The sequence below is a fragment of the Zingiber officinale genome, chromosome 6B (assembly GCF_018446385.1).
Source record: "Zingiber officinale cultivar Zhangliang chromosome 6B, Zo_v1.1, whole genome shotgun sequence".
NCBI classification, from domain to species: Eukaryota; Viridiplantae; Streptophyta; class Magnoliopsida; order Zingiberales; family Zingiberaceae; genus Zingiber; species Zingiber officinale.
The window spans coordinates 87,832,835-87,849,747 of NC_055996.1; the positions used below are offsets into that span (position 1 = coordinate 87,832,835).

Consider the following 16,913-nt stretch of genomic DNA (forward strand, 5'->3'; position numbering starts at 1 on the left):
ATCGATTGAGAGCAGGCTTCTCGCGAACAGAAGCCTTCTGGATCGATCCACTGATCGATCCAGCCCACCTGAATCGATCAGTGAATCGATCCAAGCTGGTTCAATCGATTGGAACCTAACTCCAATCGATTGAAGATGCTGATTTTGGCTGGGAAAGCTTATTTTCAGCATTTTGAACCTATTTTAGTCTAGGGAACCATTCCTAACCCCTCAAAATACATTTCTATACATAAAAAGGGTGTTTTCATGTTGAAAATAAGGATGGATTGGTTGAGAAAGACTAAATTGAAGTTTAGGTTGAGATTTGGTTTCAATATTGAATTTATGAACCTCAAAACTTCTAAATTTGGGTTTCATAAAGGTTTAGGGATTCCAAGTCATTGTTGGTGCAATGACAAAAGGTACGACCATGTCTTTAGGGGGAGGTACTCTTTAAAGACATGAAAATTATTTTTCATACACCTTGGAAGGTGGTTAACCTTCTGTCGTGAAAATGCTCAAGGTTGGGCATTTGTCTAGATTGGGGGAGAATGTAGGGTTAAGGATAAATGAAAGGTATGTGACTTTCATTATCGTGTTGATCACAATGAGTGAAGTTGTGAGCAGCGATGAACAACTCTTCAGGTGGAGAGTCTCAAAGGGGAGAGTTTTCAACAAGTGAATTTGTTGATGTGTGCCAATAGGGGGAGAATGAAAGGGTGTAAGTTAGGCTTTCATTATCTAAGAGGGAGTTTGCCCTCTTACCCTCTGTTTGGGAGGAGGTGAGTAAAGGGGAGGGAAAGGTAAGCTAGGGTAAAAAGAATTTTTACACTTGTTTGGGAGAGAGTGAGCCATGAAGGGGAAGGGGAAAGAAGGGTAAAGCTTCCCCTTGCATGCTCGGGAATCAGCGAAATTCCTTACACCCCAAATTGGGGTGTAAGGAAGGGTAAGGAAAAATTATCCCAATTTTATCCTTATTTATATTTTCACATGTAGATTTATTAAAAAAATAAGAGGATATTTTAGTAAATTTGTATATTTAACCTTCATTTCCATCCCTTTGAACTTTTCCTCCCTTCCAAACAAGGGTAAGATAAATATATTACTTCCCCTCCCTTCCCCTCCCTTCCCTTTCCATCCCCTTCCATTAATGAACCTTACCTCACCCCATCCAAACAGAGGGTTAGGGGGAGAATGAAGGGTTTAACTTATGTATTCATTACCTAGTGGCATGAAGAAGGTTTAGTCTATGAGATTAGCCTAACTTACAAATGGTATTGTCAAACATCAAAAAGGGGGAGATTGTTGGTGCAATATCCCTCGGGTCAAGGTTGACCTGGTTGACTAAGCTTGAGTCTTGGTTTGAGTTTCGATGTTTGACAATACAAGACTTCGATGATATGGACAAGTGTAGGTGCAGTTGTTCATTTGGGGAGATTGTTTGGTGCAATTCCCCTCTGATCAGGATCTGATCAGATTGGTTGAAGAAGAGTCAAGTAGGTCAAGGTTGACAGGATACTTGACTGGGAAAGTCCTAACTGGGATGTAAGGCAGAAGAAAATCCCGGTGAGTAAAGTCAGGTGAAAATCCTAGTGAGTGAAGCTAGGTGAAAGTCCTGGTGAGTGAAGCCAGGCAGAAGAAAATCCTAGTGAGTGAAGCCAAGTGAAAATCCTAGTCAGTGAAGCTAGGTGAAAGACCTGGTGAGTGAAGTCAGGCAGAAGAGAAGTCCTAGTGAGTGAAACTAGGCAGAAGGGAAGTCCTGGTGAGTGAAGCCAGGCACAGGGAAATCCAGATGGGTCAAGGTTGATCAGACATCTGGTGAAAATCCAAGTAGGTCTAGGGAGTGAACGGATACTTGGCATGATGAAGAAAAGTCCAAGTGGGTCAAAGAGATTGACCGGACACTTGGCGAGGGAGTCCTAGCAGGTCAAGGGTGACCGGATGCTAGGCATGATGAACCAACAGGTCATGGATTGACCGGATGTTGGTTTGGGGGTTTGGGACTTGGTTTTGGGCAAAAACCAATGTCTGGATCGATCAGCCGATCGATTGGCTGATGCCCAATCGATCAGCCGATCGATTGGGAAGGTCCCTACGACAAGCCTCGAGTGGGCAAGTCGCAGAGCGCACAGAACGCCTCTGGATCGATCAGCCGATCGATCCAGAGCTCCAAATCGATCAGTGGATCGATTGGGAGATGGCGATGTCGTGCGATAAGCCCTGGATCGATCAGTCGATTGATCCAGGTGTATTCCTGAGAGCACAGAGGTGCTCTGGATCGATCAACCGATCGATCCAAAGCCTCCCAGATCGATTGGGAGCAATTTAATCGATCGGGATCCGACCCTTGGAGCAGATAAAGGCCATTGGCGTGCGTCTTCTTCGACAGAGCTCGCATAGTTCATCTTAGATCATCTCAGCAACTCCACAGCTTCTCCACAAAGTTCAGATCGCCAGTTTTTGAAGGTTCTTGGAGGTTTTCCTAGTCAAGAGGCGGATCTACAGCTGAAGAAGAAAGCTAGGGTTAGGGTTGTAACACCCACGAATTTTTATAAATACATGAGTATTATTCTCATTAAGAGCATGGAAATAAATAAAAAGAATAAGAGAAAAAGAAGAGTAAGAAACAAAATAAAAATAAGAGGTAGGAGGGCCTCCCCGATCGATCCAAAGCCTCCCCGATCGATTGGGAGCAATCTAATCGATCGGGATCCGACCCTTGGCTCAGATAAAGGTCATTGGCGTGCGTCTTCTTCGGCAGAGCTCGCATAGTTCATCTTAGATCATCTCAGCAACTCCACAGCTTCTCCACAAAGTTCAGATCGCCAGTTTTTGAAGGTTCTTGGAGGTTTTCCTAGTCAAGAGGCGGATCTACAACTGAAGAAGAAAGCTAGGGTTAGGGTTGTAACACCCACGAATTTTTATAAATACATGAGTATTATTCTCATTAAGAGCATGGAAATAAATAAAAAGAATAAGAGAAAAAGAAGAGTAAGAAACAAAATAAAAATAAGAGGTAGGAGGTGGAGGCCAAGGATTGAACCTTGAACCTCCCACCAATAATGGGGAAAGATTAATGGCATGATCACCACTAGGATAGAGAGTAACATATGCATAGGAAGGAATAAAAATGTTAGTTAAATGAGAGAAGAAAAAAATAAAGCAAAGAGCAAGAGAAAACCAAATTGCTCACCTCTTCTCCCTCTTGGTTAAGAGAAGGAACAAGAAGAAGGCAAGTTGTCTTCCTCACCCTTCCCTCTCCTCATTTTCACGGGAATCAAGAGAGGAGTAATGGATGAATTAAGGGAAAGATTAATGAAGGCATAAATTCCTCTCATGATGAATAAATAGAAAAATGAGAAGTAAATCTCTCATTTTCCTCATTCTTCCTCCTCCTTCCTCCTTTTCTTTTCTTCACCGAGACTAGGAGATCCTCCCACTCTTTGGTCCGAGCACTAAGTCAAGTTCTTCTCCAAGGAAGCTAATTTCCAAGAATAAATCTTCAAATTCTAGCCCTCCCAAGCAAAGGAAATCAAAGGAGGCACAAGAAGAAGAACCTTCTTCCTTCCTTAACAACTAGAACACTTTCCTCCTTAAGAAAAACCATAAGCGAAAGGATGTAAGTTCCCCTCACCTATGGTACAATAGCTATGTGATTGTTATGTAAAAATATTGCTTAAAAACCTAGGGTTGTTTCATGAGGATTTCGGCCAAACAAAAAGAAAGAGTTTAAAGAACCTTGAAAACCAACTAAGATATGTTCATGATGTTGCTTATGTTATGTACCTTATGGTAGGAGGGTTAAACTAATATTTTCATGCTAGAATGTTTGGTTAGAACATAAATTTATGAACTTAGATTTTCGGCATAGAATGAACAAAAGAACTAGAAGAGCTCTAAACCTAAACCAAGCATGCTCCCTTGTTCTTATGATGTGTACCTCATGATAAATGGTGTTGTTAATGTTTTTCCCCCTTGTATGTCAACTTAAACTTGATTCCATATTCATGTACATTCGGCCATGATAGAGTTGAGGGCATAGAAGGGCTTTAACCTAAAAATTTAAGCATGCTATGATTCTCATAAGACAAGATATGAAGTTAATATGACATGCCATGATCTTAGGTTAAGTTGAACAATATTTCTTATGTATATGATGATTCGGCCATTTTAAGACTTGAACCCTAGGAAAGTTTAAAGCAAGTCTAAGATACTTATGATCTACTTGATGAAGAGATATGAAATAAATTAATGTTCACATGTTGCTTGAAACTTGAATCCTTGTTCTTTAGCATTCGGCCACAATTATTTTTAAGACCTAGGATGCTTAAATTTCTAAACTAAGTGGTCCATGTTATTCTTCGAAATGAATGCTAGGAAAGTTCTTATGGTCTTCATGCTAATATGCCACTAGAAACTTAATTCCCATGCTTACAAGATTCGGCCACATTAGGTTAAAAGGCTTGAGAAGCTTGAAACTTAGACTAAAAGTACTTATGGTGATTCTCATGATATGTATTGATATGTTAGTATGAAGATCAACCTTTTCATGTTGCTTGTAACCTAGAAACATGTTGCTAGGGTTTCGGCCATGTTAGGGTTAAAGGCTTAGAGAACTTAGAACCTAAATCAAATATGCTCAAATGGTTGCTTATGGAATATGATATGAAAATTGTTAGGGTTGTTCATGCTTGTATGTTGTTAATAACCCAAAAGGAGGCTTAATGAGTTTCGGCCAGGTTATGAAAAGGGACCTAGAAAGCTTGGAACCTATACCTAACATGCTTAAGATGCCTCTTATGTCATAAGAAATGATAGATGTTTAGGGTTCACATGTTCTTTTGTTGCTTGATAACTTAAACCATCTCTACATTTTCGGCCACCACTTGTTACTAGGGTTAGAGACCTAATTGTGTTCCTCCATGAACTTCACATGCAATGCTTTATGATATGTGGAGAGTATGACATGCTGTGATGTTCATTTATATATGTTAGGTCCTATTCATGACATGCTGTGTGCTTGATTTCATGATATGTTATGTGCTCATTTTCATGATATGCTGTGTGTGCTAAATTTCATAATATGCTATGTGCTTATTTTATGATATGCTGTGTACTTGATTTCATGATATGTTATGTGCTTATTTTCATGATATGCTATGTGCTCAAATTCATGATATGCTATGTGCCTAAACTCATGATATGCTATGTGCTCAAATTCATGATATGTTGTGTGCTTAAACTCATGATACGTTGTATGCTTAATTATACATGTGTTCATGATATGCTGTGTGCTCAAAATCATGATATGTTGTGTGCTCAAATATACATGCTTTAAGTTATGCCTAAAAGAGTTGCTTCCCTATAAGTGGGATCAAGAGCACTCTTCATGATATGAATATGACATGAGTGATATGGACTATGTAAATATGACATGCTATTTTACTTTTAAGGCTTGTACCAAGGGTGGGCTCCATAAGCGCCCCGGGGTCGATGGACTAAGAAACGGACCTCGTTAGGGATGAGCTCCTAAGTGCCCCTAGGTCGATGGACTAAGAAACGGGCCTAGTATATGCCTTGTAGGGTTCAAGACTTCCTACCTTGGACCTACTAGGACGCGCGCATTTATGTACGTGGTACAAGCCGGGATCCCCTCTTATGTTGAGATTATGTTTAAGTATCTATACTATACGTTTTAACAAGACATGATGCATGTTTTAAAAGTTCACCTTGCATATACTTTTTGAATATGCCATGATGAGTATGATGTTCATGTTATGATATGCCATGCTACCTTGTGTTTATGCCATGATTATGCCATGATATCTATGATTGTGCTCATGATACGTATGATGATCATGTATGATATGCTATGATACTTTATGCTTTGATATATGCTTTGTGATTGTTGACATGCTATACGGATTTTGTGAGTAGGAAAGGAAACTTACTGAGTCATGAGTGCTCACAGCTTACTTTCTTGTACCACAGATAAGGGCAAAGGTTGGATGAACTAGGGGAGCAGCAGGAGGGGCTAGCAGGATGTGTGTGGTAGTGACTGGCTAAAGAAGAAAAGACCTGCTTTCATTAAATATGAATTGTGCTTAGTTGATATTTATTTTTATGATTGTAACTCCATGACATTTTATCATGTTAATTCCTATATGTCTTGAAATAATGTAAAGTATGACATATGGATTCTATGTTTCAAAAATTTACAAGTAAGACTTCCGCTGTAATAAATTAATAAGTTATTAAGTAGGGTAAAGTAACCCCCGTGGCCTTAGCAGGAGGGGCGGGGCGTTACAAGGGTTTCCCTGTAAGCTTGTGTTGTATTTTGTTTCCCTTTCCCTTTCTTCTTGTAGTGTAAACTTGTAGGGCTTCTCCGCCTTCGGTAGTTACCGAAAAAGAGTGTTTATTAGTGGAGGTGTGTATGTGTGGATCCTTGGACTAGTCACCTCTTGTGAGGTGAATACCAAGTAAAATCCATTTGTTAGCATTGTTGTAGTTGTTTCTTGTTTATTTCCGCTGCACATCTTTGAAGAAACAAGCAACGTCGACCACGAGCACGCGACGAGCTATTCACCCCCCCCTCTAGCCACATTTCAATCCCAACAGGTCGCACAAACGATCCTTGTTGCATGATTAGGTTACAATTAGTGTCACGTGTTGCAAGACTAAGAAGATGGTCGAAGAAGAAGATTATGATTACCTCTTGTTCCGTGGATCCGTACCTTGGTAGAAAGAACGCCAAAGAAGAAATCACGTGCAAAGAAGAGCAACACCAGAGAAGAAATTACGTGCAAAGAAGAGTCATGCGTCGATGTGTGCCTTGGAACCGTGAGAATAGATTTAATGGTCATTTAGGGTCCATGTCTCTTATTTTTTTAATATAATTAAAAAAAATGAGCCTTTCATTGGGCTGGGTCATGAGACGGTTACCTCTCTGACCTTATGAAAGTTACGGCTCTGTTGATAAATATTTTGTATAGAATAAGTGAGATTGAAATATATGGATATATAATTTAAAAAAAAAATTAATTAAGAAAAAACATGTGAGCAGCGCCTTGTTCTTTGCCAATTTCAAATCTCCATCCATATAAATAACAACTTAAAGATCGTGAAGTTAATATTAGCTTTTAGCTTGAATGAATTATTTATCTTAATTTAACTTCACTATTTATCTTAATTTCTTCAAGACATAGAATTGCTTAGTTTTTACTAAATAATGGAGCAAGTTGATGTAGGTGATAATTTCTTATTCGGATTGAACTAAGTGACTTTTAACCTATTAAGTTGAAATTTATTCAAATATTTATAATTGATTATTAGGTAAAACTGTAACAGCTCAGCCTTAGAAAAAAATATATCATTTAATTTTTTTTCGGAGGTCTGAAATAATTTTAGTCTTTTGATTATCTTTTATTTAAGAGTATTTTCATCTTTTATATAGTTAAGGTTTAAGCCTGTTTAAATATATATATTTAGTTGATTTTTTTAGTTTTTTTTATCAATAAGAATTTGACCTTCTTTGTTTTTTCTAAAATTTTAGATGTCCATTCCCTTGTATACTTTTAAATCAACGTATTTTTAATATTCATATTAAATAAATGTAGTCAATAATTTATGTTGCGTTACTAAATCGCTTAGTTTATTATGATCCTACAAGTCATTCGAGTTGGTATGTGATAGAATGCTTGACACATGAGATCGCGGGGTCGAAACTCAGGGTAGTCAGGGCGTAAATCCCCGGTCCCTGTGCAACTCACCCCACCTACCACATGCTAGCTCAGGATGCTGTGATTTACCTCCCTCGTGATGATCTTGAGTCGGGTACAACGAAAATGTTAGGAGCGAACGATTTCACCTTTTACCACATTATGAACCAATCTCAATCATATAATCTCTCCGCTATCCTTATGATGCCTCTTTTTTTTTTTTTCCAATAACAACGAAGACAAACGACGTCACAACAACAACGGTATAGTCCCAAGATGATTCATTATACACTAAAAAGTTATTATTTTAGTGTTTAATGATTTGATTAATAAATACAATTATCGTTTAAATATAATTTAATGTTGAGTGTGTTATTGAAGAAAGGGTAGTGCAATACGCATGGTTCATGATATGCACCAAAATGGAATTATTCTAACATTTTAATTCATTAATAGTTCGATAACCACTATGCAAAATATCATAAAACATTTGAAAATGTAATAGGCCAACAAGTAGTAAAGCCGCCAACAAGTAGTAAAGCCCAATTGTTCAACACTATGTATTATAATCAGCCCGGCCCGATTAACATTTCCGGACTCCCCGTACGCACATAAAGGAGCGTGCGGTCGAAACAAATATCGCTGCCGAGGAGAGCGCGCGAGAGAGATGGGGACGAGAGGCAAGGCGATTCCGCCGACCGCCGCGATGCTGCTATGCTCAGTCTTGATCCTAATCGAATGGTCGCAATCCGCCGCAGCGCTGTGGCTGAGCCTGCCGCCGCATGCGATGAAATGCGTGTCGGAGGAAATCCACGCCGGCGTCGTCGCCTTGGCGGACTACGCCATCGTCCACGAGGGCGATCCGCAGATGGCGCCCTCCGTCACCGTCAAGGTGCTTCCCTCTCGGCTCCCTTTTGATCATCGCCCCTTATTTGTGGGAAATCTTTGATTTTGATGCCTCTAAACTCGTAGCCAATTTGTTCGTCGCTCAGTCGTTTTTAGGGTATTATCTTGATGGAACACGAATTAGTCGCTCATAGCGAGACAGGACGGCATAGGGTTTGCTTCATACTATCAACTGGTTGAGATTTTAGATTGTCTTACATTTAGGTTTCTCACAGTTTTATGACACACATATAAGATAATGAGTGCGTGATTATGGAACTCGATTAACTATCTACACAACTTGGATCACATTTTCTACCTCTTTCCCAGAATATGGTCAAGATTCATTTTAGGTAATCATGTGAAAGTTTAATCTGTTAGGAAATGGCAATCACATATTATCATTTAACAATTAATACAATATGACTAAACACTCAATTTTGATGTGCATTTTCGTAATTGGACAGAGTGTTGGATGCGAGTACATTGAGGGTAGATGAAGAGTCCAACTATCTCTATCTGATAAGAATTGCAGCTGGTGATTTGGATGTTGAAATTTCTTTCTTATATGATAAGAATCACGACATTGCTTTTCATGGAAGAACACTGTATTACACCTATCTGCATTGTTCTATCCTAATCAGAAAAATAAGGAGGCTCAAATTAGTCACACTTCCTGACATGAAACTGGCAGAGTGAATTACAAGTTTGAGATCAAGCCTTGGTTCCTCAGAAACAGAGTTTGCTAACTTACTCTTGCTAGTTGCTATGCTATCCATTTTTCTTGTTTTCCTACATTACTTCTGAATTAATAGCTATGTTTGATAGTTATCCATTTGTAACTATTTCTTACTTTTGATTCATTGGCTACTGATTAGTAAATTGAATATGGGATTCAATGGTGGAATTTCCCTACAAGTTCTTTTAGTGGCATTACCATGTAATTCTTATAATTCAGCCTTCAGTTACTCATGGAAAGATTGTTTGCAGTTGCTCATTGGGCAAGTCTTCACAGATTAATAGAAACTGAACAAAACTGCTTCTCCATGTATCGCAGTTGCAAATGTTGTGGACTTCACCATTCTAGTATATGAACATTTGAAGCCTCAATTACCTGCAAATCAGATAATCATCGATATCAACAGATTTGCCTTTTTTTCATTTCAGGTAACTTCCCCGAACGGAGATATACTTCATCACAAGGAAAATGTTACAGCAGGTCACTTTGGCTTCACTGCCGATGACCCGGGCAACTATCCGGCATGTTTCTGGCTTGATCCTCATCACAGTGGAAGAACTGGAGCAAGCGTTAGCATCAACTGGAAAATCGGCATTGCAGCAAAGGACTGGGGAAACATTGCTAAGATAGAAAAAATTGAGGTCTGAGTTAACCGATAAACTGCTACTACGAACTGTCCTGTAGAAAAACTTCATTTTGAATAGTTCCACTTATTTTCCCCAGGGTGTTGAGCTTGAGCTGAGGAAGCTAGAGGAAGCCGTGGAGGTGATTCATGAAAATTTGTTGTATCTCAGAAAGAGGTAAACTCTGGGCCTTGAACTCATGAATTCTCTCTATTGTTGCATACAAAATCATGATTTTTTGTTTTTCAGAGAAGCAAGCATGAGGGATCTGAGCGAGAAAACAAATAATCGAGTTGCAACGTTCAGTATTTTGTCCCTTGGCGTTTGTATAGTTGTTTCTACATTGCAGTTGTGGCATCTGAAAGGTTTCTTTCTTAAAAAGAAGCTCATCTAATTATTTCTTTAAGCTCCATTCCATGTCGAAAAATAAAAAAAAAAAAATTTCATTTTGTTGGTTTCAGTATTGTTAATTTTAATCTTAACTTTTGTTTTGTCTATAATATGGCCTTGGAACACGCAATCACTGAGGTGTCCAAGTCCTGGGAAAACTGGCAGTAAACAATATATTGCGCATCGTTTGTCTCTTTCTGGGAATCTGGTTCTGTTTCTGGGACATGAAGTCTCTGTATTTCAGGAAATTAGTTGAATAAATTCAATGTCTATATTCTGAATTTATTCGATCAGGGAAAATTACAATAGATTCTTTTTTGGGATACGGGAGCCGGACTACAGATCTACCCACTCAAATATTTGGATTATTAAAAAAAAATAAAAGAACGAAGCTCCCGTAGATGCCATGAAATGATAAAGTATTTAAGGGAATAATTAAGAGGATTATAGTTTGATTCCAATAGGAAGGAATATTTTGAAGGTGAGCGAGTTTCGAGTATTTATATAAATTTGCTGAACTGAGAGTATCTCTCCACCGTCTGGCGCTGTGAGAGAGGGTTATTTTTTTTAATCCTCCAGGATATATTAGTGGCTAATGTGTAAGATTGTATTATTATAAAATTTAGGGGTCATAGTAGTCAGATTACCGCCCTCCTCTATGTATTAGTCATTGTTTGAGCTATTAGTTATCTGTGATTTATCTTCTCCTGGTTTAGGGACGAATTGACGGGAATGTTATCTTCTCCTGGTTTAGGGACGGAATGACGGGGATGTTGGAATGAGTCAATCACCTTTTGCCACGATATGAGAGGGATTTTTTTAATTTTTAATTTTTGAATTTAAATAAATTATTTTGGGTCGTCGTTTGGGCGAAGCAGTTTTGTTGGAGCAGATTGGGCCGGCCCGAAACGGGTCCGTGAGCTAGCAGCTTGACGCGTTATGCCGAGAGAATCCTGTTTGCTGTCCAACGCCGCACATCCTTGGTCATTCGCATTCATTCCCGTCCCCAACAATCGTTTCTTTCCTCTTTCTCTCCTCTCTCTCTTTTTCTCGTCGTTGTCGTCGTCTTCCTTTTCCTGCCCAATCGCTTGGCGTGCTCATGGCCTTCTTCTCCCACCACCACCTTCAACAGCCGCAGCCTCCGGCGCAGCAGCAGCAGCAGCAACAGCTGGGAATCCCATTCAGGTGTCCCACTTTTCCTTTCTTACTTTCATTTTTTCCTCATCGGCAACTCCAAGGATCAACCTGAAAATTTCAGGAATTTCGTGCCGATCAATGGCCAAATCTCCGCTCCTGTCGATTTCAGCTCCGCTGCCTTAGCCGATCCTACCCATCACGCTGGTACTCACGTTTCCTCTTTCCGATTACTAGGGTTTCATTATGGTTCATCCAGTGTTAAAAATCCTTCCTTTTCTGGGTTCTGCTTTGTCAGTCGGCCGTGTTATGGGCCTCGCCCCAGGCGCTGGGACGGTGGTGGATGGAGGATCGAACGGCTGGGAGCCCATGAGGAAGCGGATCAAGGAGCAGGATCTTCTGGAGAACTCCCAGATATCATCCATTGATTTCCTTCATACCGGGTCGGTGTCCACGGGATTAGGTCTCTCGCTTGATGATCGGAGAATTGCGGCTTCGTCTGGGGAGTCACAGCTTCTACTTCTCCCGACCTTCGACCAGGACATCAATCGCGAGATGCAAAGAATGGATGCAGATATGGATCAGTTCATCAAGCTTGAGGTCAGTATGTTTCATTGCCTGCTTCTATGAGTTTAGTACTATTTATGGTTCCAGTGGTTCATATTCATTTTCTCCTATATTTTCGTGGATTTTTTTTTTGAGCAATCTAATTGACTATTTGACTGCTCACTAGAGCCTGGTTGATGGAAAAGTTTTTTTATTCATATGATTCTGCACGAGCAACTTTATGTGACTTGATTGACTTAATGTTTTTCTTCAGCGCTGCACTTCACTGGCTGTTCCAATTAGAATTTATGGCTTATAGTTTCTTTAAATTAGAAATCTTAGTTTGTGAAGTTTGTACTGAGTAACTTGAAAGACGACCCAATAATTCAAGTTGCTAATTAATTCACTGAGTTGTTGCTATCATGATTCATTGTGAAGTACTTCTTTCTATTTTGTTTTTTTACTTTCATTTTGGTCTGATGGAAAAGCATATGGACATGTAATCTTTTCAAATCCAGCACTCGGAGGAGCTTATTAAGAGGTCATGAAAAAATTTCCTGATGAAGGAAACAAACTCTGACTGATATGCTTTTGATATTTCAATGAAAGGGAAATCCCTTTAGATGTCTGAAGTAGGAAATCTTCTACCGTGTAATAATTTTGTTGGCATGCGGCAAGTACCAGATTTTACTTGATCCAGTATTTGATTGTGAATCATGGAGTAACAGGTGATATTGGTGTTGTTGCTTTGATTTACAATCGGCTAATTTCTAATTGCATTTTGGATGCTTTCAGTTACAATTTCATCTGATTCCATAGGATAAGTTAATTATCAATAGATTTGATTGGAGATACTGTCCTCGAAATAATTTTGAAACGGAATGTGTTATACACCTTGACAGTTATTCCTCTCCAAAAGAAATTCAACGTAAGTCAATACTCGAAAAAGAGCTGATGGGTCATTGGTGAAATTGCCAATCCATATTGTAATCAGCTTTCCGGCCTTTGATTCTTCTATTTCTAGCTTGGCAAACTATAAACTCCTTGTTCATCTCTGTTTCTAGTTCACTTATTATTTTGTAATTTATAATAGTTTATCTTCTGGTGTATCATTGCATCATCAACTCAACTATTTAGGGTTGGCTTAATCAATTTTTCCCTCCATTGAGCTTTATGGAAGGCTATATCACTGGTAATATTCAGTTTAATAATTTTTTCATTACATCAATTAATATTTTCTTAGGCCTCCCTCTCCCCCTTGCACTTTTCTTACTGCCATTCTAATAGATTCAAACTCCTCAAACAATAAAAGCTATTTGTTATCTTTGAGCATATCAAAACAATCTCAATCTATTTTTTCTCATTTTATCATCTATTGGAATTATGCTTAATCTTCTCGTGTGTGTGTGTGTGTATATATATATATATATATATATATATATATATATATATTGGAATTCGCTTATGAGCATTTTTTTTGTTTGAAAATTTTTTAGACTCAATATCTTAACTCATAAACCCTAAAGCCAAACCCCAAATGTTGTGCACCGCACATGCACACACTTCGAGGTGCGCAGCATAGAATCGGGGTGCTCGGACCTGTGAGGGTTGCCCATGGGTGTGCAGGGTATATATATATATTACTCTAGCTTTTCTAGTATCTTCATGCGTATGCTTTCAGTATTCTCATATTTGTTATATAACTTGTTGTATGTGTTATTTTCTTTCAGTCCATAAGTATAGATGGTTGTACAACAACGTTTAATTTTTTTTCACTTAAGATTCATCTAGTGAGATAAGGCTTGGTTGTTGTTCTCGTAAGATTCATTAAGCCCTTTTCCATTTCGACCTTGCATTCTTTATCTTATTAACAATATCTTCATTAATATCGGTTCTTGTTGAATAATAGATTCAATTAATATTGCAGTACATATATCTGGCAAATTGCTAAGCTTGAAATTGAACAACTCAGTTCAATATAAGTGTTTTTACATTTCATACCCTCTTTAATCTGCAAAACTGCAGTTTTTAAGCAGCAACATTTGCATTCAGAACTGTCATTTGTAAGAATCCACTTGTACACCTGTCAAAATGTGCAGGGTGAGCGTCTGAAGAAATCAATAATGGAGAAGCTTCAGATGAAACAATTTCAAACTCTAGCTTCATTGGAGGAGAAGATCCGGAGGAAGGTAAGAGAGAAAGAATCAGAAATGGACGGCATAAACAAGAGGAACGCAGAGCTCGAGGAACAGTTGAAGCAGTTGGCCCTGGAAGCAAGCACATGGCAGCAAAGGGCAAAGTACAATGAGAGCTTGATAAATTCCCTCAAATATAATCTCGAGCAACTATACGCTCAGAGAAAAGACACAAAGGAAGGGTGTGGAGATAGCGAGGTCGATGATGCAGCCTCGTGTTGCAACGGGGACATGGGTTTGCAATTGATGTTGAAGCAGGACAACGATATGGAGTCTAAGGTGTGTAAGGTGTGCGGCACAAATGACATTTGCATGCTTTTATTGCCCTGCCGGCACCTATGCCTCTGCAAAGAATGTGAAGGCAAGCTTAGTTTCTGCCCATTGTGTCGCGCCTCTAAATTGATTGGCATGGAGATCTATATGTGATCAAAGGCCTCCTGGAGATGCTACCCACCTTGTCTGCAATAGTTGTGAATATCTCCATCTCCCAAATTAAAAGGACAACGATAAATCAGACTTTTATGCTCTGTTGTATTTAAATATGTTACTGTGGTGTGTTTCGTTAGAGTCGAACTGCGTCATTTAGTCTTGCATATCAAACTTGAGATAGAAAATTCTGATGTTTCTTCGGATGTGTTCTTTATCTGGTCATCTGATGCAGTTCAGCTAAATTGAGAATTGGTGGCCAAACCAATCAAAAATCAGAATTTGAAATGAGGTATCGACAATCCTTTATTGTTGTTCTGCATCTTTTTCTTGTGTAAACGTTGAACAGAATGATGGTTGTTCCTTTAACGTCTCTTCTTTCTTCCTTTCAACGTTCTTGTGCTGTCTTTATGTTTGGTTCCTTTTCAACAAAACATCATCCAAGATTAGCTTTCCTAACTATTTGAGATTAGTTGCATAAATTTTATTCTTTAACTAAGTTTTTTAGTTAGATTACAATCCACAAAGTCTCTACAGAGCCTAATTTTTTTTTTAAAAAATATAAATTATAAATTAATATTATTATATTTAAAATACTCTTTCTTAATTAGTTAAAATCATTTAAACTTTATCAATATTATTTTGATTAAAATCACTTTAAAATAATTATAACAGGTACATAAGTAGTTGCTACATAATTACTCTTGACGATTTGCATAATTTGAGACGGTATTTTAATTTTTACCCAAATTATTTCTCAATTTATCTCTTTCTAATTATATCAACGGAAGTAGCATGGAAAATAATCAGTGTTTGACAAGCGTCAAATCGCTCTTAGGATTGCCTTTCGCAGGTCCGTAGAAGTAGAACTAAACAAATGCCCTGGGAAATACGTTTCCAGAAAAAAAACAGAAATACTTTCAAAAATTCCTAATAGAAAATTAGAACCATTCTCAACACACACACAAACAAGAAAAAACAAGGTCGATACCAGTGTTTTTGTCTTCGTTTCCTTGAATCTTTGTTGTTCGTGTTTCAGATATTTGCTTATCCCAGGAAAAAAAATACAAACTGGTGATTAATTTATGCACACAAGAATTTTCAAACAGGCTACCACTCCAATAAGATACCTAGCCATGATACACCTTCACAGTTATGAATCAATATCATCTAACTTGCAAGTAAAGACAGAAGCAATATCGGAAAAAAAATGATATCATGAACAATCCACAAAGTTTCTACACAGAGATCAATGGCACTAACAGCAGACATGCTTAGTACACAAGTTAAAAGGAGTGTCTAATATATATACTTATCCTGTCCGAGCGCTGAGTCGACTGACGCTGGGGACGTGGCACGCTCCGCTGTCTCCAACTGGTGGTGTAGCTCTCCGATGAACCTGCAAGGAAGCCGAGCCGGGAGGGGTTTCCCTCCGACGGCCCTCCGACGGCCCTCCGACGCTCAAGTCACGCAACGAGAGAGGCAGCGTAACGAGACTACAGTAGAGATGTGTGCATACCTTCGTCGACGTCTGGGGTCTTTATATAGGACCCCGGGGAAGCGCGGGCACGTTTCCCGATACGTGCATGCTTCCCCAAACATACCTTAACAAGTCTGTGTCAGAAAAGTACCTCTGGCGCCATTCCGCAATCGTCCGAGCATATCCCGGATGTGACAGTGGAAGCTTCCGCCGTATGATTCTGTGTACGGCTCGGCCGTCAACTCTGCTGCTCGTCGGCGGCAGGTGTCTCGAGGATGATGTTATCCTCTGTCTCCTTTGTCCTCTTGCGTTCCCTGTCTGTTCCAGGGCCGAGCGGATCAGCCGCTCGGCAGGCATATCACTTATGCATCGATCATATGCTCGGATGAGACTGCCCCTGTTTGTGTTGCCTTGTGCGCCGGCCGAACGGACAGCCCGCTCGACCCTTGAAACCTTTTTACCTTGAGCATCGGAAACTCAACCCCTAGTCGGGTTGTCTCTCATTCGGTCCGGGGGATTCACGGCCGGTCGGCATTCGGTGCCCGGTCGGTAGGCCCGCTCGGTCCGGTCGGCAGGTCTCTGAGTTGACTTTCTTGACTTTTGATTTCCACGTGTCGTTGACCCTCCGCCAACGAAGATCCTCCGTCCTTATCACCGGATCATATGCAATTAAATATCAATCAATAGTAAATTATGAAACTGACATAAAAAGTTACTGGAATACAGCTTCTCTAGGCAAGAAATCAGAAATTTTCTAGTTGCAATATCTATATTTCTTTGCTGTCAGCTGTGACATAC

The 16,913-nt window shown here is 39.3% G+C and overlaps 2 protein-coding genes across 2 annotated transcripts; both read left to right on the plus strand.

The window, feature by feature from the left end:
* The first annotated feature begins 8,344 nt into the window (after nucleotides 1–8,344).
* LOC121990396 (transmembrane emp24 domain-containing protein p24delta3-like) lies at nucleotides 8,345–10,383 on the plus strand. Its single transcript, XM_042544533.1, has 4 exons — nucleotides 8,345–8,589; nucleotides 9,750–9,962; nucleotides 10,045–10,121; nucleotides 10,194–10,383. Exons 1-4 carry the CDS (start codon nucleotides 8,365–8,367, stop codon nucleotides 10,336–10,338), a joined length of 660 nt encoding a protein of 219 aa, XP_042400467.1. The 5' UTR covers nucleotides 8,345–8,364; the 3' UTR covers nucleotides 10,339–10,383.
* Nucleotides 10,384–11,328: 945 nt separating this feature from the next.
* LOC121992988 (probable BOI-related E3 ubiquitin-protein ligase 2) lies at nucleotides 11,329–14,852 on the plus strand. The gene is made up of 4 exons (XM_042547651.1): nucleotides 11,329–11,519; nucleotides 11,593–11,675; nucleotides 11,767–12,068; nucleotides 14,114–14,852. The coding sequence occupies exons 1-4, from the start codon at nucleotides 11,434–11,436 to the stop codon at nucleotides 14,633–14,635; spliced, it is 993 nt and encodes a 330-aa protein (XP_042403585.1). The 5' UTR covers nucleotides 11,329–11,433; the 3' UTR covers nucleotides 14,636–14,852.
* The last annotated feature ends 2,061 nt before the right edge of the window (nucleotides 14,853–16,913 follow it).